The following is a 23,672-nucleotide window of genomic DNA, read 5'->3' on the forward strand; positions in this document are numbered from 1 at the left end:
CTGTGGAGAAGAATCTGCAGTTCCAACTGAAAAAGCAAACAAATGGCGTGCAGGTGAAATCAGGAAAATCATTTCAGCTTATGAGACTGACGACATCTATAGTGCTGATGAGAATGGAATCTTCTACCAGCTGATACCGCAACGCACTTTAGCACTCAAAGGTGATCCATGCTCAGGGGGAAAAAAATCAAAACAAAATTTGACAGATCTACTTTGCTGCAAATCATCTGTCAGCCACAAAGTTATTCCTCTCATCATTGGCAAGTTGACCAGTCCTCTGTGTTTTAAGTGTGTTATATTCCTTCTCTGCAAGTGTAAAGCAAAAAGACAAAACTGGCTGCAATAACTTGACAAGGATATGAAGAAGAAAAGGGAGATTCTACTTCTGATTGATAACTGTGCTGCCCACAGCATACTTCCACATTTAGATAATGTTCACTTTGAGTTTCTCCCACCCAATTGCACAGCAGTGCTTCAGCCATTGAATTTGAATGTGTTTTATCCCAAGGAAATGCTGAGGAAAAGTTTTGTCGGCATAATTTGTAGACAGGAGGAGATGAAAATTATTGTGAAAGAAGCTATTGAAATTATTGCAAACGCCTGGACGCAAGTTAAAGAAAGCACTATAGCGACACAGAATCTCATTACTACAAAATTTTCTTACAACAAAATATTTTTTGGGTCTTTGGCACTTCGTTGTAATGGAATTTGACCTGTATTTTTGACTTTACTTTAGATGAAAACATTCTGTTTGCTCACATGAAAAACTAGGTGATTTGATACAAAATGTGCACTGTTCTCTATGTTTTTAACATATCTAGATGTAAGTACCACAGAATAAAAGCTGAAACTCTGATTTATCTTCTTTTATTCATCTTTTGATCTCTCACACAAATGTCTTCAATCCACAGCAAAAACAAGTTAATTGACCTTACTGTTCCAATACTTTTGGAGGGAACTGTTTGATTGATAGTGGGAGAGATGACATTTGTGACTGAAAGAAGATACAGTATGTTGAATGGCGAAGTGCAAATGAGGATTTTTGCAAAAAGAAATTTGTAGTACCAATACAAAATCCAGCAACAATTTACATTTCTATCACTCTGTCTATACACTGTAGTTACTTGGTGATTACCTGTTTAAGAAGACAACAGGCTAATGTGATGTATTCCAATGTCATGGACATTCCATCTGGGACACAGTCCCAAACACTTCCAGAAAGAGATGCCATACGAAATTAAGAAAGGAGGACTGAGTTGAAGCAGTTGCCAGTCCTCCTGTTAAATATGCTGTTGCAAAGTCTTATTTTCCTGCAATTAGAGTTGGCAACCCAGCCAGAAAGGAAAACAAGAGTAGGAGCTCCAGGAAGGCAATCTCAGAACTTTTATGGGTTAAGAACCTGGAATCTTATTTTGACAGGTTGAAAAAATTTTTTGCACTTCGGATGTTTTTTGGTTCATGAGATTTTCATATTTTGCAAACTTAATTTTCAAACTTTAGTTTTATACTTCATATGAGTTTGAATTTCATATCTTAGTTTAAGAAAGATTTAAATTTATTTCATTTCTGTGTGTTACATTGCTATTTTAGAAGCCACTACAGACAGTATTGGGCTGCAAGGGGATCTTGCCTGGTTGCAAGGGATCTCCTTCCCAAATTGCATCAAGAAGACACACTATCAAATTATATTGCTGCACAGGAGCCGTTTTATCTGAGATATGAATTTAAACAGTAAACAAATGCAGTTAGCTAGTCTTGATTTCAGTATTCTGTAGCTCATTTGTCTCAACTCGTTTTCTGACTTACTGTTTTGGTTCGGGTAAAATAATAGGCCTTTGGTGAACAATTCTTGTCAAACTATGATTATGGTAAAAAAAATCCCTCAGGCTTAAAAACAGTTTCCCTAGAAAAGGTTTCATTTTGTTTTTATTTTTATTTTCATTCTTTGTGATATTCTTTTTGTTTTTGATTTTGTCTTGCTTTAAACATCATAGTCGTTGCACTTAAACACTCATTGCCAGAAAATTAACTAAGGTGGTCAGTTTGGGGAATAGATGGGAAGTTCTCAGAAGCAGCATAACATTACAAACTTCCAGCACATCCAGAAGTGCTTCCTGGAGATGTGATACTGGAAATAATCCAGAGTCTACCTTTATGGGACCTCTGAAAATATTCTCAGGGAAGTGTAGAATAGGGGATGGAGTGGTGACAAGGGCTAATTTTGTGGAAGGAAGGAGTAAGAGAAGAATATTGTTAGAAGCATGTAGAATGTGAGAATTGTTCAGAAAACTCAAATTGCTCAAAAAAAAAGAAAAAGAAAGTGAAGGTTTATTCTTTATATATTATGAAAGACAAGAATGACATAAAAATTTGTATCAACTGATTTTTTATTATTCAGTGCTACATTAAATTACGGGGGTGTCCCAATCTGATGACCTACCAATCAGTTTTGGTCCCCCTTTTATTTTCAGTTCCAAAAAGAATAAAAGTGATTGCTTGATTCTTTTATATTATGAGACACAATAATTGTTTTAAAACATGTATGAAATGATTTCTTATTCCTTATCTATACATTAAATTACACTGATGGAATTTGACGAGGGACACATACATTCGCAACTGAATAGATTTGAATTCGGGACATAACAGGTTAATTGTCCTGTTCCCCTTCACTAGTGATTGCCTGTACTTGGAAGGATATATGCTATACACCTGAAAACAAAGCAAAAGACAAAGTTTTAGAAAAACCTGTAAAATTATATATGTGTATAAAGACACATCTGTGTGATTCTTCTTTCATATTCTGATCTCTACACCTTATAAAAATCATTTGACACTTTTCCCAGTGAAGACTGAATTGGACACAACACATGCAGCAAACTGGTGAAAAAGCCATATTTTTATTCCTGAATCACTGAGTAAACTATGCTCGTTCCCATTTGGAGGTGGGGAAGGAGGTGTGCCTTGTGATTGGCTGGTTAGCTTTGACTACTCCTGTTGGCTTGAAGATAAAAGTCTCACCCTTGCGTGGCTGCATTTGCTCCTAAATAATTTTGGCAGTAATACCACACAAGGACTCTGCCAAAAATCACAAAACACTTGCCAAGTGCATCACTCACACTCAAAATGTAACTTGAGCTTGTAAAATGCACTCAAAATGCAACTTGTGCTTACAAAATGAGTGGTACTCCGACACAGACTTTTGGCAATCTAACTCCATAGCTGCACCCCCCTAGAGTTAATGTTCACATACTGATGATGATGTGGCAATACTGATTCCATTTTACATAAATTGAAATCACCCATCATAAGTTTGAAGAGCCAGGTGATTTGTTTCTTTATTTTCTGAACTGTTTCAAAACGTTGTTTCAGCTGCAGCTCCTACATTGCCATATGGCTGTACATAAACTACTGTCACAAATATTTGATTAAATTCATGGTACATAATATGGATGAAGCCCAAGAGTGAGTGGTTCAATATTTAGCATGGGCTCTCTCATCACCTTTTGTTAACATAAACGCAGACCCCACCACCTGACTGCTTACCAGAAGCAGAGCTTCCATTTTGCCTTACACAATCAAATTCATCAATTTCAATGTCTTTGTCCAAGTCAGTATTCTTAAACCATCTCTGTAAACACATTGGACAGCTTTCACTGTATTCATGGCGGTATCGCGCAGGTGCCCTCAACTCATCCAGTTTGTTCCACAAGAACTGCATGCTGCTCAGTAGGCATAGGTGTTTTAAAACCTTCCTGTCTCTGACATTCTCATAGTCCACTTCTATGTCCTTGCTTTCTTGATTTTGGACGTTATTTTATCTGGTATTTTAGCAATACATGGGGAGTAACTGGTAGCTGGCCTCATTGATAGCAGCGTGTCCTGGCTGTAGGTGAACAGTGCCGGCCACACACCTGGAGTTTCTTGTGTAAGTAATGCATAACTGTCCCATTGAATTCCAATACTGATAACGGTCAAAAGTAGAAAACTTTTGCAGACTTTGTAAAGCATTTTTAGAAAAACAATTAATCACAGACATGTTATAGAAAACAAAACAAAAAAAATGATTTAACATTATTTCAAGACAAACAACAGGCCCAAAACACGAATAAATGCACTGAGAGGTCTGCTGCAGTGCAGTGACCAAGCTTGCCCCCACCAATGACTTTAGGTTCACTGACCCTTCAGTAAAAATCTTTAAGTTAGCTAATCACACTGCCATCATTGGACTAATTACTAATGGAAATGAAACAGTATATATAAAGGAGGTGACCCATCTTTTGTCTTGGTGCACTAAAAGAAACCTGGTACTCTATGCCACCCAAACAGTGGAAACAGCAAAACAGCAGTACCAAATCCATCCATCCATCCATTTTCCAACCCGCTGAATCCGAACACAGGGTCACGGGGGTCTGCTGGAGCCAATCCCAGCCAACACAGGGCACAAGGCAGGAACCAATCCCGGGCAGGGTGCCAACCCACCGCAGGACACACACAAACACACCCACACACCAAACACACACTAGGGCCAATTTAGAATCGCCAATCCACCTAAGGCCAATTTAGAATCGCCAATCCACCTAACCTGCATGTCTTTGGACTGTGGGAGGAAACCGGAGCGCCCGGAGGCAACCCACGCAGACACGGGGAGAACATGCAAACTCCACGCAGGGAGGACCCGGGAAGCGAACCCAGGTCCCCAGGTCACCCACCTGCGAGGCAGCAGCGCTACCCACTGCGCCACCGTGCCACCCCAGTACCAAACCCTTTTTCTACAAATTGGTTATTCTACAGCCAATTTGGTAGAATCATTTAAATTTTTGGGCACAACTATCACAAACACTCTCAGCTGGGACATTAATATCACTTCCATCATTCAGCAGTGAATGTATTTTTATGCAAATTAAGAAATTAAATATTTCCCAGTCTATCCTGGTACAATTCTATAAAGCCATAATTTAAAATGTGTTCACATTCACCATTGCTGTCTGACTTAGTTCAGCAATGGTTCACTCGAACAATAAATTACAGCATGTTGTGAAATCTGCTGTGGAAATAATTGACTGTGACTGTTGAAGACCTGTATGCATCTAGTGCAAGAAGAATCACCACTAACTCATTTCACCCAGGTCATCACTTTAAAAACTTCCCTCTGGTAAATGCTTTCGGTCAATTAAAATTAATACAAACAAACACCTAAACAGTTTATTTCCAAGAACCATAGACCTTACAAACCAGCAATTTAGTCTGTTGTTTATTTATGTGTTTTTTCATTTACTGTGCATAGGAGTGTTAGTGTGAGTATGTATCTACAATACATGTACTGTACATGTACATTATGTGTGTGCATGGGCATACACACTATACACACATATGCTTTTGCCTCACGCCATTTTCACATCTTTATAATTGCAGTATTCTGGACCTGTTTGTAATGTATGTTATTTAACTTATTTTATTTTATATGTATGTGATGTTGTGTTCTGTTATAATCAATTCAAAGCTACTAAGCTAAATACCTATATTTAAAGAACTGATGAATAAATGTGTTTCTGATTTGGATTCTCATTCAAACTACTACTCCAAGTTGTTGCCATACCAGTTTAAATCTGGACTTCAAATTCAGTCATTACATCAGAATGTTAACTTCATAACAGCAGTAATCTACACATACTGTGGGTTGAAGCTAGAGCTGAAGATAGTAAAAAAAAAAGCTTTAGCTGAATTTTGGAATTATCTTGTAACACATTAGATCACTTTGTATATTATATGGACAATTAGTACAAGGTGATTCCTCTGTAATTACATAGATGTGAAGTGTGATAATGCGTCAGACATTATATATAATTATATCTGCCTTGCAGATCTTAGCTTCATTGCTTAGCTCCATTGCTGTGTATCTTACATTTGCATTAATAAAAAGTCCCTTCTTTTTCTGTAAACTTACCTGCAGTAAGCAATTAGCCACCAGATAGCCCCAAAGAAAAGCCATGTGACTGCATAGGCCATGACGAAGACAAACAGAGAGCAACGCCAATTGAGATCGACCAAAGTTGTGAAAATATCAGTCAAGTAGCGGTAAGTCTCCCGCACATTGCCATGCTGAACATTGCAGCGACCATTCTTCTCTACGTATCTCTGACGACGTCTCTTCACACGGCCTAAGGAAGGAAAGATGGACAGACACTTTTCGCACTTGATTTAGTAACTCATTATTTATTATAACTCATTCATTATCCTTTTACAAAATAGCCATAGCCTAACAGATATTACAGGGACAATATGGGAAGTAATAAAAAGTAAATGTGTTGTGATGGACGGCCGGCAGCTTATCTCGGCCGGCACATCCAGGCCGCTAGATAGAGTCCTCCCTGCAGCATAGAGGTGCCACGGATTCCGGCAGGGCATCATGGGAGATGGAGTTTGGATTCACAACCCTGCTGGGGACCGTGGGTGCCACCGTGTGACGCTGCAGGGAGACACAGGGATTTATATTTTCCCTATAGCCCAGGAGTACTCCCAAGTCATGGGGATGGAAGAACAGAAGTACTTCCAGGCTGAAGAAAAATATAACTCTTTATCTGACCCAGAAGTGCTATGGAATCACATGAACAGAAGGACAAGAGCACTTCCGGGTCAAGGACTATTTAAAGGACTATGGGAAATCCAGAAAGCTGAGCCAGAGTTGGGAGGGAGTGTGATGGAGCTGCTTGGAGAGGAGGATTGATTATTGTATTATTATTCATTATTGTTACTGGTGGATTGTGGAGTGTGTGGTGCTTTTGTGCACTTTAGGTAAGAAATTAAAATTCTTCTTAGTGCTTTTACAAGTGTGTCCTGAACGTCTGTCTGTTGGGTTTCACGGGGCAACAGCAACCCCTAGCGTCCACTCATTGACAGTGTACAACATGGCCTAACAATGGTAAAGTGTGGAATCCAAAAATTCCAGCTGACAGAATGGGAGTTTATATTGGGTTTTGTTTAATGGGTGAACATTTCCAGTATTTAATTTACCATGTTTGGAACACATTCTACAAGCATCTAGTGTATCACTTCTTCATAGGATATACACCAGCACAAACACTGCAGCTTGATCATTTTAATAGCATGTACTGTATATTGTATATTTCTAGCATAATCTCACATTTAACTGCTGCTCTCTATACTTTGCATAACAGTACCGTGATCATTGCCAGAAGCAGTCATCAGTAATGTAATAATACAGTATTTTATAGGATAAAAATTTCATTATAATGTTCACCGTATCAAGATGTCTTTCTTACCCAAACCACAGCGCCCTTTGTCCCACCCTGAGCTTGTCCCTTGACCCGCCTTCTTTCTTTGACTTCTGGCTGCAGCCTCTGCCTCTTTTGCTGCAAGTTTGGACTGAAGAGAACGGTTGTTGTTGCAGGATTTCTGGAATATGTCAGTGGTATCAGTGGTAAATACTCCCTCCAAACTGCCACTCAGACAAACTGATTCTGTGGTGAAACTTGGCATGGTCTCTGGCTCATCTTCTTTCTCTTCAATTCCTGCCTCTTTTTCAAAAAGAGGGGTGGTTAGTGCTTCTGGGATTGAAGCAAAAGCAGAGTTTTCAACTGCCATGCTCTCTTTTTGAACTTTAGATGATTGTTCTTCCTTACACTTTAATGACAATTTTTATTTGGATCTGAAAAACAATACTTTATGTCAATTTTGGCATCTTATCTTCATACAATGTTTTTCAAAAACAGCTTAAGGCTATATTTATAATGAAGAAATCAAGCAAGTACTGATAAACTGAAATCATTGCAGCACAATTCAGACAACACAACAGCTAAAATAAAATAAGAAGCACAACACAATAAAATGTTGACATCTGTTAGATTACTATTGGGTAAACATTTTAAAATGACTGATCTGTGTAATAATATTGCTCATCTTTTTTTTTTTCAACTTTTTCATTCCACTCAAAACTATTTTACATTTCACATCCATCACATTTTTGAACCTGCTTAATCCATTTAAGGTTACCGATATCTGGACATTGCTTTAGAAGAAAAATTTTAACACCCAGTGGAAAACAAACATTGTTCTAGTTTACTGAAGTGCCTAGTTTTTCTTGCCTCTCCGATCATAGGATAATTTTTTTAAAGGTATTTTTTGGTGCTTTTCAAAATCCATCCAAAATGTACAAATGTTCAAAACATATTATTAATAATTAAAATAAATTATACCATGAAATGGGTACATTTAAAGCATTAAGCCAAATAATGTGTTTAAGTGGCCTTAAAAATGTATAGAAATGGTACCTGAAAGACTACAAAGTCTGAACATTGATGTTAACAGATGCAGCATTCATACAGATTTCTGAAACAGTCTGAGACATGAGGAATTAACACCTGTGGACAACCACAATGACTTTGATTCAAGTAGAAACTGAGCCACTTAAAAATCTCTGATGCACATATACAACAGACTGTGAAAGAGTGAAATTCGTTAAGAGAACCACATTACCTATAAAGTGATCAGTGTATTACAGTAACAATAAGCCCCAGGTGGCTTGTGAGAAAGAAGAATGGTGCCTTTTCGACAGCAGACATTAAAAAATACAGATGACTGAAATATGAATTTAGATCTGCAATAGAGAAGGCCTAAACCCTTAAGGGTAAAATTACATGAAATGATTCAAAAATAACTTATTATAAGAAACTTGATTATGCTAACAACAAGCCATGGATTACAAGTGACATCAAGGGCCTTTTGAACCAGAAGAAAAGGGCTTTTAAAGGCGGTGATCAGCATGAGCTCAAGTGCATGCAGACGGAACTCTGAGTCCAGCTCAGGGCGGAGAAGGAGCAGTACAGGAGAAAGCCGGAGCAGAAGTTGCAGAACAACAGCATGAAGGAAGTGTGGGATGGGATGAAGATCATCACTGGCTGCAGCTCGAAGCGGGGTGCCACCATCGAGAGAGATGTGGATAGAGCAAACCAGATGAACAACTTTTTTAACAGGTTTGACCACCCTAACCCACTCTCACCTCAGAGTACTGCACCCTCCACTCATCCTTCTGCTGATACCAGCATAGGAGAGAGTTTCCTCCAACCCACAATTACAGCAGCGCAGGTGAGCAGACAGCTGAGGAGACTTTGTGCCAGCAAAGCAGTGGGTCCAGATGGAGTATCGCCATGACTGCTCAAGGCCTGTGCGTTGGAGCTGGGGAGTCCTCTACAGCGCATCTTCAACCTGAGCCTGGAACAGGGGAGAGTCCCGAGGCTTTGGAAAACCCTGTCCCAAAGATATCATGTCCTAGTGAGCTGAATGACTTCCGGCCTGTCGCTCTGACGTCACATGTGATGAAGATCATGGAGCGGCTGCTGCTTCACCACCTAAGGCCACAGGTCCGCCACGCCCTCGACCCTCTGCAGTTTGCATACCAGGAGAAGGTGGAAGCGGAGGATGCCATCATCTACATGCTACACCGATCCCTCTCCCACTTAGACAGAGGCAGTGGTGCTGTAAGAATTATGTTTCTAGACTTCTCTAGCGCCTTCAACACCATCCAACCTATGCTCCTTGGGGACAAGCTGACAGAGATGGGATTAGATTCATACCTGGTGGCATGGATCGTGGACTATCTTACAGACAGACTTCAGTATGTGCGTCTTGGGAACTGCAGGTCTGACATTGTGGTCAGCAACACAGGAGCGCCACAGGGGACTGAACTTTCTCCGGTCCTGTTCAGCCTATATACATCAGACTTCCAATTCAACTCAGAGTCCTGCCACGTGCAAAAGTTCGCTGACGACACTGCTATCGTGGGCTGCATCAGGAATGAGTAGGAAGAGGAGTATAGGAACTTAATCAAGGACTTTGTTAAATGGTGCGACTCAAACCACCTACAACTGAACACCAGCAAAACCAAGGAGCTGGTGGTGGATTTTAGGAGGACCAGGCCCCTCATGGACCCCGGGATCATCAGAGGTGACTGTGTGCAGAGGGTGCAAACCTATAAATACCTGGGAGTGCAGCTGGATGATAAATTGGACTTGACTGCCAATACTGATGCTCTGTGTAAGAAAGGACAGATCCAACTATACTTCCTAAGAAGGCTGGCGTCCTTCAACATCTGTAATAAGATGCTGCAGATGTTCTATCAGACGGTTGTGGCGAGTGCCCTCTTCTACGCAGTGGTGTGCTGGGGAAGCAGCTGTCACAGGTGGCTGTATGTGGTCGGCAATCAGCTGCCTATTTAAAGGTCCGCCTCACGACAATCAAGGCTGGAGTCGGGTGAGGAGCTGGATGAGGTCACTGAGAGAAGGGGGTGAAGAGAGGCCCTGTGTGTGAGAAGAGTTTGGGAAGAAGAGAGATGGCTAGTGAGAGCCAGGACTGTGGGACTGTGGGGAGTAGTGTTGGTGCACTTATTGACGTTGTAAATAATAGTAAGTATAATAAACGTGTGGTGATGGACTTAGACGTGTCTGCCTGCCTGTGTCTGGGTCACGCTATTCCACAGTGGCGTAGTCGGCAGGATGCTCCACCTGGGTCAAGGTGGGGGCGTGCGAGTAAGAAATTGTCTGTGGACGACCCGGCACGGCAGGAGACCTCACACACGTGCCGCAGGGGCGGCGTGCACCTAACCCCGCAGGGGCATATGGTAACCCGGGCCGTTAGCAGTCCACGGGAGAACTATGTGTTTCAGGGGCGGCTCACCGACTCGGTGGCAAAGCAAGGAACTGCCGGGAAGGAGAGGCTGCAGCTGGGAAAGATGCAACAGCAGTGGAGCTGCCCAAAAACTCGTTCCCCTGTGAGAGAGGAGGACGAGATGGCCGCCGACTGGAAGTCCCTCCTCGTGACAGGCACGGGATTGGACAGCGTGTCCTGTCTTCTCGCCAACGATTGGTCGGAGGCGGGAGCAGGGAATGTCCGTCTCGTGCCTGGAAGAAACCCGAGTGGGCCGGAGGGAAGGGCTCATGGAGAGCAGTCGGCGCGTGCTGCTGCTGAAAAGGTAAGCTCACCGCCGGTTGTTTCTCTCTCCTTGGCAGCGATTCTGCAGGAGCTGCAGGAAGGCCTGCGACTTGTGCTATCGCTGCTGGCCGAGCGATGTGCCCTCCGGGCAGAGACGCAGGATTCAGGAGGGACAGCAGTGGCGTGAGATCGAGAGCCGCTGGTGAAGGAGGATCGGCGCGCTGCGGGAACTTCTGACTGGAGAGGCACAGCAGGGAAGGTAAGCGAGACCGACCCTGTGACGCTCCGGACGCCAGCGGGGCTGGGTCTGCCCTTTTGCAATGGGCAGATCCGAACCGTCACGGCATCCCAAAGTGAAAGGAGGAAGCGGCTAGAGAAAGCCAGTTCCTCTGATACGGGAGGACGTGCGCACCCAGCTGCACGTCCTCCCGTATCAGAGGAACTGGCTTTCTCGAAGGGCTGTCCTCTGCGGGGGCAGAGGAATAACCCGCATTCTGAGAGGAGATGAGCGAGTGTGCTCCCGCTGGTGGTCCTGTGGCGGGGATCACGGACTGCTCGAGCGGAGAAGCCGGAAAAGGGAGCATCGGGGTGCCGAATGGAGCGGACAGCGTTGGCCCAACCGAGAAGACGAGCCGAGGGGCTGCGTCAGGGCAACGTCTCCTGCCCTTGTTTTTCTATTTTGTTTATAGGATCTGGCCCTAGGTTACAGTGTGTCGGCTTGCCGCCGAGGATGGCCAGGCCTCGCGGATCGGTCCGCTGGCCCCTGGAGGTCTCAGCTTGCGGGGGAGTCATGTCACAGGTGGCTGGGTGTGGTCGGCAATCAGCTGCCTATTTAAAGGTCCGCCTCCCGACAATCAAGGCTGGAGTCGGGTGAGGAGCTGGACGACGTCAGTGAGAGAAGGGGGCGAAGAGAGGCCCTGTGTGTGAGAAGAGTTTGGGAAGAAGAGAGATGGCTAGTGAGAGCCAGGACTGTGGGACTGTGGGGAGTAGTGTTGGTGCACTTATTGACGTTGTAAATAATAGTATGTATAATAAACGTGTGGTGATAGACTTAGACGTGTCTGCCTGCCTGTGTCTGGGTCGCGCTATTCCACACAGCATAAAGAAGAGGGACACCTCACGCCTGGACAAACTGGTGAGGAAGGCAGGCTCTATTGTAGGCATGGAGCTGGACAGTTTGACATCCGAGGCAGAGCGACGGGCACTGAGCAGGCTCCTGTCAATAATGGAGAATCCACTGCATCCACTAAACAGTATCATCTCCAGACAGAGGAGCAGCTTCAGCGACAGACTGCTGTCAATGTCCTGCTCCACTGAAAGACTGAGGAGATCGTTCGTCCCCCACACTATGCAACTCTTCAATTCCACCCTGGGGGGTAAACGTTAAAATTATACAAAGTTATTGTCTGTCTTTATACCTGCATTGTTATCGGCATTGTTATCATTCTTTAATTTAAGTTTGTTCTTTATCAGTATGCTGCTGCTGCAGTATGTGAATTTCCCCTTCTGATTAATAAAGTATCTATCTATCTATCTATCTATCTATCTATCTATCTATCTATCTATCTATCTATCTATCTATCTATCTATCTATTGTGAGGGACGGCCGGCCGAATATTCCGGTCCACACCTCCAGGCTGCTAAATGGAGTCCTCCCAGCAGCATGGAAGGTCCCCAAATTCCAGCAGGGCATTATGGACGGTGTAGTTTTTATAAACAACCCTGCTGGATACCATGGGGGCCACCAGGAGCCGCTGTAGGGAGGCTTACAGAGTGCTACGTGCCCTATAACCCGGAAGTGCGTCATAATCACATGACCGGAAGGAACGACGTGCTTCCGGGTTGAAGAAAAGGACTTTTAATCTGTCCCGGAAGTGATAAGGAGTCATGGACTGTTGGATTGGAACCACTTCCGGGTCAGGGAATGTAAAAGGACGATGGGAAATCCCAGATGCTGAGCTGAGCTGGGTGGAAGGGTGGCAACGCGTCTGGGAGTGGAGGATTGTATTGATTATTTATTTGATTATTGATTTATTGGAATATAGTGGAGTGGAGGGTGCTTTGTGCACTTATTATTATAATAAATATTAATTTTGACTTTTATCTGGTGTCTGACGTCTGGTCTGAGGGTTCAAGGGGACACGGAGACCCTTTAATCTGTCACAGTTGGCGTAGTTTCGGCAGGATTCTCTGGCTGTCGGATTGGCAGAGGACCTGTATTTAAAAAATTTTACTTTGGACAGAACCCTAAGAGGACAGCGTCAAGACACGCAGAAAAATCGCCACAAACCCTATTTTCAAGTCCGTCATGGGAAAGAAGAAGGCAAAGCAGGGCAACAATGCCTGCGGAGGTTCCATGTTTGTCATGGCTGACACTCGGGATGAGTTACAGGGCGGCTACACGGATCGGGAGAGGCTTCCGGACAAAGAAAAGTACAACGAGGTATGTGCTGGGGATATAATAGATAATCTATTTAAAATAACTCATTTTGTACCGTGCACATACCTCGGAAAAGATCATCCGGAGGTTCGGCGGGATGCAGGAGAATCTCCCGAAGATGGTGTGGCGCTTTTGTGCAGGCAGACGGACAACACAACGGACTTCCGCATGTCGGGTGCTGGCGATGGGTACGTGACTCACCCCGAAGGATTGGGGAACGGAGGAGGTCCATGTCCTGCTACTTTCGACTTCGCTCAAAAGAAGACAGACAGACTTTCCGAAGGGAAAGGGGGAGGCAAGCGAAGCACCGCTCAACCCATGAGAAGGTAAGGAGGGCCGGGAAATGGCTGGTTGATCTGCCGACAAATTAATACATGCAGATCGCAGTCAGCCAAAGATGGCGGCCCGGTCCTCGTCCGTAGAAAACTCCAATTCCCAGAAGCATGTGCGCAACCCAACCAAGCACGTGCCAAGAGCGGGCGTGCTCACTGGCTCCCGGCCGGTAGGTAAGGAGAATGAGGAAGTAAGCCTGCCTCCGGGTGAATTAATTAACTCTTTTGACGTGCGGGAACTCGAAAAGTTAATCGAGCCCGTACGAAGTTTTTTTCAGGTGCTGACGATGATAAAGAAGATCGTCGGAGATTTGGGAGCGATGGCCGAAGCGCCGATCAGGAAGGTAGACGAGTACCTGCGGCGGTTAGGTCAAGAGCCTCCCGTCTTATATAATTTGGCGGTACAGGTAGGTAATGCCGGTACCGTATATAATGATATAGGGACGCAGTGTGAAATGGGCCCGCGTTTGATAAGTAGCGGGTGCCAAACCACTGCGAGCCCTACAAGAGAGTGTGGAATGGTAACCGAGTGGTCGGGGGAAGGACCGATCGAGCCGGGGCAGCTATACGAGACGGCTTCCCGGAGCGAGGCCGACCTCAAGACCCCGATACACACTATAAGGGAGGTGTCATTGGTAACAGAAGGGGCGGGGGAAGCGCCAATCAAACCGGAGCAGTTGGAAGGTACTGTCTCTCGGGGCGGTGTGGTGCTGAAGACGGCGCCTCTGAATAAAATAAGGTCCGCGGGCGTACAAACAGTGAAGGGGCTCTCTTCTTGCAATAGAGACACCCAAACTGTATACAAGCCCCAGAGTAAGCAGGAGATCCCCAAAATAAAACGCGGGTCTCCTGACAAATCAGAGAGAAGGGCTGAGTGCATTGAGGCGGACATAGAACCTCCCTCGGCAGAGAAAAGGGCGGAGTTGACAGTGTTCCCGAGGTGTTTCCAGTCTCGCGGAGGAAAACAACCAGGACGGCGACGACTTTGCTACGACTGTCGTCAACCGGGCCATGTATGGCGAAGTTGTCCTCGGATGACGGGGGATTGGAGGGACAGCCGATACACCGTTCCCCCTAGGTTCTCTGGGGGGTCTAGACAGCACAGCCAAGGCCCGACTGATGAGTCCTCCTGGAGGAAGACGTCCCTCGCGGGGCTGGCCGCTCCGCCCCAGTGGTCTTCGCTAAGGCAAGGGAACTGTGAGGGATGGCCGGCCGAATATTCCGGTCCACACCTCCGGGCCGCTAGATGGAGTTCTCCCAGCAGCATGGAAGGTCCCCAAATTCCAGCAGGGCATTATGGACGGTGTAGTTTTTATAAACAACCCTGCTGGATACCATGGGGGCCACCAGGAGCCGCTGTAGGGAGGCTTACAGAGTGCTACGTGCCCTATAACATGGAAGTGCGTCATAATCACATGACCAGAAAGAACGACGTGCTTCTGGCTTGAAGAAAAGGACTTTTAATTTGACCCGGAAGTGATAAGGAATCATGGACTGTAGGATTGGAACCACTTCCGGGTCAGGAATATAAAAGGATGATGGGAAATCCCAGATGCTGAGCTGAGCTGGGTGGAAGGGTGGCAACGCGTCTGGGAGTGGAGGATTGTATTGATTATTTATTTGATTATTGATTTACTGGAATATAGTGGAGTGGAGGGTGCTTTGTGCACTTATTATTATAATAAATATTCATTTTGACTTTTGTCTGGTGTCTGACATCTGGTCTGAGGGTTCAAGGGGACATGGAGACCCTTTAATCTGTCACACTATCTATCTATAAACCTCTTAATATCCTATATGGAATTTCAAATTTCACCAGCTTAATTCTGTAATAATAAAGTACTATATCTATTTATCTATATATCTATTGTGGGAGATGGCCGGCTGTTCATACCGGCCAATACCCCCAGGCCGCTAGATGGAGCCCTCCCTGTAGCATGGAAGTGCCCCGAAGACCAGCAGGGAATTATGGACAATGGAGTTTTTATTCCCAACCCTGCTGGACACCGTGGGGCCCACCAGAGGACGCTGCAGGGAGGCTCAAGGACTTATACATGCCCTATAACCCGGAAGTATGTCATGATCACATGACCAGAAGGAACGACGTGCTTCCGGGTTGAAGGAAAGGAGTTTTTATCTGACCCAGAAGTGATAAGGAATCATGGACTGTAGGATGGGAAACACTTCCGGGTCAGGGAATATAAAAGGACTGTGGGAAAGCCCAGACGCTGAGCTGAGCTGGGAGGAAGGGTGGCGAAGTGTCTGGGAGAGGAGGAGTGATTATTATTCTTGATTATAGTGTATTTGTATGTGTAGTGTGGAGTGGAGGGTGCTTTGTGCACAATATTATTATAAAATAAATAATAATTATAGTTTTACCTGGTGTTTGGAGTGGTATCTGAGGGTTCAAGGGAGCTCTAGCGCCCCCTACTGCTACACTATCTATATGCATGGTGAGCACATTATCCGTTATGCTTAGCACAAGAATTCCTTAAAGCTGTGCTGCACCTTTCCAATATGTTTCCCATTTCACAAATGACTTTGAAGTAGATTCTAATAAAATCAGAAAGAATTCAGATGATCCCATAATTGTGTTTCTTATTACAGATTACAATGAAATTAAAATGTTTACAGAAGGTTAGCAAGGTATCCATTAGTTGCAATGATAACACTGAATGCTAAGAAAACCCAATACATTATTAATATATTTCAGAGAGAAGAAGATCAGTAATATCATCTTAAAAAGGACTGAAAATGTATTCACTACAAATATCCAGTTCCTATAGATTCTCAAACACTAGCAATGACTGAAATGAGCCACTCATTGTAAACAGCTGAAATAATTCTCAAAATAGGATGTTTTACTAAGTAAATTCAATGTATGTTGCCTGAAGAAGGGGCCTGAGTTGCCTCGAAAGCTTGCATATTGTAATCTTTTTAGTTAGCCAATAAAATGTGTCATTTTGCTTGACTTCTCACTACATTCATAATGGCTAACACAGTACAACACCAAAATAAATTCAAGTAAGGAAATTCAAACTTAAATAAGAACTTCTAATTCAATTTTATACCACTATGATTGAAAGCATTTTAACTTATTGATCACTGCTTACTATGGAAATATAAATAAATGTGCCAGTTTATGAAAAAATAGAATGGTCATTCCGTGAGTATCAAAAATAATTTTCAGAAACATTCCTTTATTAAACCCCTTGTACAAATGAAGTGCTAACAACTGAGCATGCAAAATCATTAAATATTCAACTCTTCATCATTTCCAGATTCTGTCTTTTAATAACCATTACAAGTCATTAGGAAGAGGAGTTAGCCAGCTGAACTTCATTTCTATGTAAAGTCTAAACAATATTGGAACTCTGATTTCTAGCTTAATATTATATGCGGTACTGGTATAAAAATAAGCCATATGAAGATATTAATGTTCAAAACACATAATAATGAACTGTCCTTTAATCAATGTATAAAATATGAAAATGGACTAAATGAAAAACTCACAATGTAAGTTGTGTGAACAAATATTGATTAACCTGTCAGGAATAAGGATACCTGAGTAAACAGCCAGAAATTAGAAAACCTGGAACTTAAACTTTGTTTAAACTTTTAAACTCCAGACTCTTTAATCTCATTCTAAACACACTCTTTGTATATTTTCAAAGACTGCTATAGGTTGATTTTCTGTATCTTTACTGACTTGAACCTTGTATCTTTTAGATAATCCATATTACTAACCGAGAATGCTAAACCGGATGGTGGACGCAGGCACATCCGGCAATGGGCCGTAGCTGCAAAAAGACGTACTGCGCAGGCGCTAAAAGAGTCCGCGAGAGTCGGCTGAGGAGCCGAGAAAGGCGGACAAAAGAGGGCGAGAGAGGCGGATGAGGAGAAAGGCGGACAAAAGAGGGCGAGACAGGCGGATGAGGGTCCGCGAGAGGCGCAGGCGCAAAAACAGTCCGCAAGAGTCGGAGAAAGGCGGACAAAAGAGGGCGACAAAGGCGGATGAGGGGCCGCGAGAGGCGGACAAGACCACAGAAAAAAGGAGTGAGCACATACAAAAAGGAGTCACAGAAATGAGTCGCAACAAGCACCGAAAAAAGGAAAAGGCACATAAAAACGTAGTCAAACGCGGGCAAAGTACGAAACACATTGCACACGAAACTAAACACACCAAAAAAAAAGAACAGACGAGCGCACAACAGCAAGGCACGACCACACCCCCCCACACCCTACAGGCACGGGACGGGACGGGACAGGACACACACCAAGAGGGGGATTCAACAAGCCCATGGAAGACAAAAAAAAGAACACAAAACCGCCCCACAGACCCTACAAGCAAGGGACAGGACACACACAAAGAGGGGGATTCAAACAAGACACAGGAACACAAAAAGAAAGAAGACGCTCGCGCAACAACAATCCCCCCCCCCCAAATCAATAAGAAGTGACACCCAAAGCCACATATTTAAAGGAAACGTCCATATTAAACATACGTCATCTCAAAACCTTCACACTAGGCAGCATAGGTGGATCTCATTAAAATAAAGCACTATTAACCGTTCAACTGGAGAAAAGGCTCCATATTAACAGTGAGTGCGATCTTCCTTAATACTTAATACATATTTCGCACGCTGAGGAACAAACAAGTCATGCATACACGGTCACGGGTACAAAACGATTCGGATCGGATAACGGGACCAAACACACGAACACGAATGAAACAAAAACAATACACGGCGGCGCATACAACGCGCTTCGGAAAATACGTGAGAAAAAATGTCTCGGATCAAAAAACGCAAAGCTCAAGTAACCCCGTTACAGAGACGTGCCCAAATGAACAGACACATTGAACGTAGACGCATACAGCACGCGTCTCAAACTGCTGCATCGAAACAAGCACGATTTCAAAAGAAAGAGCTCGCGTCTCAGACATACAAAAAAGGGAGCAAAGCAACACGCATATGACCGGCCAGAAAACAAGCAAGCAAGACTCCAAAAGCAGAAAGCTCAACTGACCGACATACAAAAACGGACAAGGCACGATACAAACAATGCACGACATAGAGTGAAACGGACTTTGCGCAAAGCGGAGGCGAATCAATTAAAAATCAAAAATAGCGCGTCACAAATAATGGACATGCAACAACGCGGCACTCAAACACCACAAGCAAAACATGTTAACGGCAGCGAAGGCTACAACGGGCTTCTCACACAGCACAGGCAAATCGATTACAGCTCCAAAACAACACGTCCCAAATACTACACATGCAACAACGCGCCTCTCAAACGGCACAAGCAAAACATACACCAGGAAAATTCATTCGGATTAATGAATGTCATTTGCAATCATTGTCATTCAGTTCACTTCCCTGAAGAAACAACTGGCAATACAAGTGATACATTTACACGTTGTTGTCAAAACGGTCAAATTAGACTGCCTCCTTTACATTCATATACTGAATTTCTACAGAACCTTCTAACTAGCGATGTACCTGAAAGTGAAATCTTTATCAACTGCATTAGATCCTACAAATCGGTATCCACTATGAACATTAACAGTGGCACTGCACGTGACATCCGTCTTGAAAAAATGTTGTTTATTGATGAATGTACAATGGCATGAAGTCACTTACTCAACACCATTCATAAACTTCTACAAACGTTTATGAATAATAATATTCGATTTGGAGGAAAGGTACTTTTATGAGGAGGAGATTTTAGACAGTGATTAGCTATTCTTCCAGATGCCATTCACTCAGCTATTGTTCAGTGCACCTTAAAATACGCAGACAATTGGCATTGCTTTCAAAAGATACAGTTAGTAAAAAAGATGCGATGTCCAGAACCAGATCATAACAATTGCTTATTACAACTGAGAGATGGTACACTCACCAATACAGATGGACTTCACCCACATATTATTACAATTCCTCAAGCCTTTATCTGCGACGACTTAGTTACAGACAGATTTGGAACAGCAATCTCATTAGACCAAATGCCCCTTTTAACACAACGCACTATATTATGTCCAAAAAATATTAATGTGTAAAACATAAATACCCAAGTCATTCCATTACTTCCTGGAGAGACACAACTCTTTCTAAGCTCTGACAAACTTGACTCTGATCACAACAATAACCATCTTCATTGACCTTACAAGTTCTGAGCTGGAATTACCTTTTACACTTAAACGGCGTGTACAAAGAAATTTTCCAATAAACCTTTACACTGTGCCACACACTTTATTGTTTGCTTTCTATTTGCATCATCTACACCTTCACACTATTCTATATCTCATTCATACATAACGCTCTTTGTCATTCCCAACACCAGGGGTTGGCGAGCGAAGCGAGAAGGGGGCGGAGCCCCCTAGTGTTTTTAGAATCTTAAACAGATCATTAATTTATTAGACCTGAGGTCTAGGATCAGAATGGATAAACAGCTTGAGAAAGACAAACACATATTGATTATTCTTGTAATTATTGTTTATTCTACATGAGGTTAGGCCTTTATGTTTGGGGTGTATGCTGGGCAGATCAGGAAGGCAGAACAGAGAAGGAGAGAGAAAAGTAAGGAGAGCAGAGAAGGAGAAGAGCCCAAAGAATATTGATGAGGACCTCTGCAAACTGAATAGCAATCTGCTCTGACTATAGAACCTGTCTTTGCCTATAAAGTGGCTCATTTAGAGATCTGGCGTATTCTTGATCTATTCTCAGAGTGTTGCTGCATAGACCTCTGAAAATACATTTGCCTCTAAAAAATAATCAATTTGTTTTAAGGTGAATTCTGTAAAGTTCTCATCTGCTAATGACAGTGGGTTAAGACACCAGCTACGGAATGAGTGTGTAGAGTATAGTGATTCAAGCTTCAAGATCAGAGGGCATGATAATAGAGATAATAGTGTCATACTTACAAGATTTGATAGTGGGCAATAAATTATTATGGATAAAGAAATAAACAATTCTTGAGTAAATATGATGTAATTGAGAAGAAGGAATATTATCCTGAGTTTGGATTTAAGAATCCTCATGGGTCTGATAAGTTGTGACCCAGAGCAAATTGTGTGATTGTCTTTTTGGTATTATATATTATTGCCACTGTAGTTTATGATCAATCCAGGTCTGAATTTGAAACACAATTAAAGTTTCAAGCCATTATAATTTTATGAGTGCTCATATTGGAAATTAATGCAAATATTTCTTGGATATAATCTCTATCATTCAAATTAGGTGCATACAAATTTATCAAAATTACTTAGACTTGAATAAATTACCCATCACCATAACATAGCACCCTTTTGCATCAGATATTATGTCTCATGCTACAAATGAGATTATTTTATGTATTAAGATTCATCCACCTCTACTTTTCTTTGTATAGCTGAAGTGAAAAACTTGGCCAATCCAATCTCTTTGCAATTGAAACTCATCTTTACTTATTAAGTGAGACTCCTGTAAAAATACTATCTTAAAATTTATTTCAAAGCACACAAAGCCATCTCAGTTCAATTAGGTGAGCACCAATAGTTCAGTGGGATCTTGATTTTATTACCACTTTAATCACCTATGCAAAAAACTCTCCTCCTTCAAGCTCTTCCCACTATTACCTAATATCCATGCCCACAATTAACTAATGTCCATCACTTGACCAACACTAGCCATCATTACTTCATACCCTGTGCAGGAATCCAAAACTTATTCATCGATCAATTTCCATCATTTAAGTTGAAACCAGGAGGACCCACATATGGCCACTGGAAAATATGTCTTTTAAAGTCTTGGGGCAGAGTTGCTTCAGAGAGAGAAGAGAAACAGAAGAAGTTAATTCAAATTTTAGTACCCACAACAACCTTATTATTCCCACAACTATAAGTGCCAACATAACAACAAGCTCCTTCGCCATAATTCCTGGCAATAATATGAAATCAAGGTTAATGGTATTTTATGAAACAACACACTACTTTTAATTAAGATTACAAAATGTCCTCAAGAGAGACGGCTTTGTGTGCTTTGAAATAAAGTCTTATTCTGATTGCTCGTCCAGTGACAGTGTCCAAAACACTGACAGTGAATCCCAATATAGATAATTTTATGCAGAATATTGGGAATGGACTGGCACGTGGTACTATTCAAGACTTCTATATGTACAGTATGCATGTGAAAGGAATCCTATGTGAAATATTGTAGGGTAACTGGCAATTGGCATTAACCGAGACTTTGACTGAATAGAAACTCTATGTGTGTATCTGTGTGTGTACTTCAGTGTGTGTGCTAATCTTAAAACAGATCTCTAGAAATTGGTCTAAATTAATTCCAAGTTTAAAACACTAAATAGCTAAGTGCATAAATATTCACCCCCTTTAATACAACACAACTAAATCATCACTGGTGCAACCAATTTGCTTTAGGAATCACAAAATTCGTTCAATGAAGATCACCTCTCTGGGGTTTCATTTCCATTCAAATAATCTAAATTCACCTTATCTGGGAGGTCGAACTTTTGGTGAGTCGGTATTGTGACCTAACTTACGCAATAACACAAAAGAACAATCCAAGCAACTCAGTGAAAAGGTGATTGAAGAACACAATTTAGGGAATGGAGTCTAGAATATATGCAAATCCACTGAATATCCCTTGTAGTCCACTTAAACAGAAAGAGTATGGCAGAGCTATAAATCTGGCAAGAGCAGGCAGTCCACAAAAACTGAGTGATCATGGAAGAAGAAGACTAGTGAGAGATTGCACCAAGAGACCTACGAGAACTCATTACAGCAATCTAGACGAGAACAGACCATTCAGCCCAAAAAAGGTCACTAGTCCTACCTACTTAATTCTTCCAAAAAAACTCAAGCCTATTTTTGAAAGTTTCAAAAATCCTACTGTCTAACACACTGCTTGGTAAGTTGTTTCATGTGCCTATTGTTCTCTGTGTAAAGGAAAACTTCCTAATGCGTGTGTGAAATGTATTCTTAACAAGTTTCCAAATGTGTCCCCCTGATCTTGATAAACTCATTTTAAAGTAACAGTCTCCATCCACTGTACTAATTCCTTTCATCATTTTAAACACTTCAATTATGTCTCCTCTTAATTTTCTTTTACTTAAATTGAAAAGGATCAGCTCTTTTAATCTTTCCTATAATTCATCCCCTGTATCCCTGGAATCAGCATAGTCGCTCTTCTCTGGACTTTTTCTAGTGCTTCTGTCTTTTTTTAAGAATAAAAACTGGCCTTGCCACTGCGTCATAAAGCTTACTCATAACCTCTTTTCACTTGTACTCTACAAATTGTACTATATAACCTAACATTCTGTTAACCTTTGTAATATTAGTTTTCTGAACCGTCCAAAGTACTTTCAAGTTTCATACCTTCCATTGTGTATTGAAATTCACCATTTTTATTTCCTATGTGTAATACTTGACATTTACATACATTAAGTTTCATCTGTCTCAAATATGACAAGTCTGCATGATGCCCAAGTCCCTCTGTAATGATTCAATGTATTCTCGATTATTTGCCATCAAGCTTGGTATCATATGCAACCTTAACCAGCTTGATTATTTCTGTATTTACTGTTTATTCCTACCCAAATAATTTATTCATATTCAAAATAGTAGATGCCCTGGAACTGATCTCTGAGGAGCACCACATTAATATCACCCAATTTTAATAAGCTTCTTTGCACCACAATCCCCTGCTTTTAATACCCCTGGGTTTCAGCCAATTCTGCACCCATCTACACACTACACCCCAGACTCCCACTTACTTACTTTGATGCCCCTCTCTCATGTGGCACCTTATCAAATGATTTCTGAAAATCAAGACAAAAAGTATCATATGCACCTCTCTGATTTTATACTTTTGTTTCTTCCTCATAGAACTGAAACATGTCAGTAAAACATGATCTCCCTTCTCTGAACCCATGCTGACTGTTCCATAAAACTC

The 23,672-nt window shown here is 42.4% G+C and overlaps 1 protein-coding gene across 1 annotated transcript in view; it reads right to left on the reverse strand.

Annotated features, from left to right (window-relative positions):
• The window catches only part of kcnj9 (potassium inwardly rectifying channel subfamily J member 9), a 123,739-nt gene that overhangs the window by 78,809 nt on the left and 21,258 nt on the right, over positions 1-23,672 (reverse strand). The window contains exons 2-3 of the mRNA XM_028821810.2: positions 7,284-7,669; positions 5,948-6,161 (exon numbers count right to left, since the gene is read on the reverse strand). Of these exons, the coding sequence (XP_028677643.1) occupies positions 5,948-6,161; positions 7,284-7,605 (536 nt within the window). The 5' untranslated portion in view covers positions 7,606-7,669. The remainder of the gene's footprint in view (positions 1-5,947; positions 6,162-7,283; positions 7,670-23,672) is intronic.

The sequence above is a fragment of the Erpetoichthys calabaricus genome, chromosome 16 (assembly GCF_900747795.2).
Source record: "Erpetoichthys calabaricus chromosome 16, fErpCal1.3, whole genome shotgun sequence".
Lineage (NCBI taxonomy): Eukaryota > Metazoa > Chordata > Cladistia > Polypteriformes > Polypteridae > Erpetoichthys > Erpetoichthys calabaricus.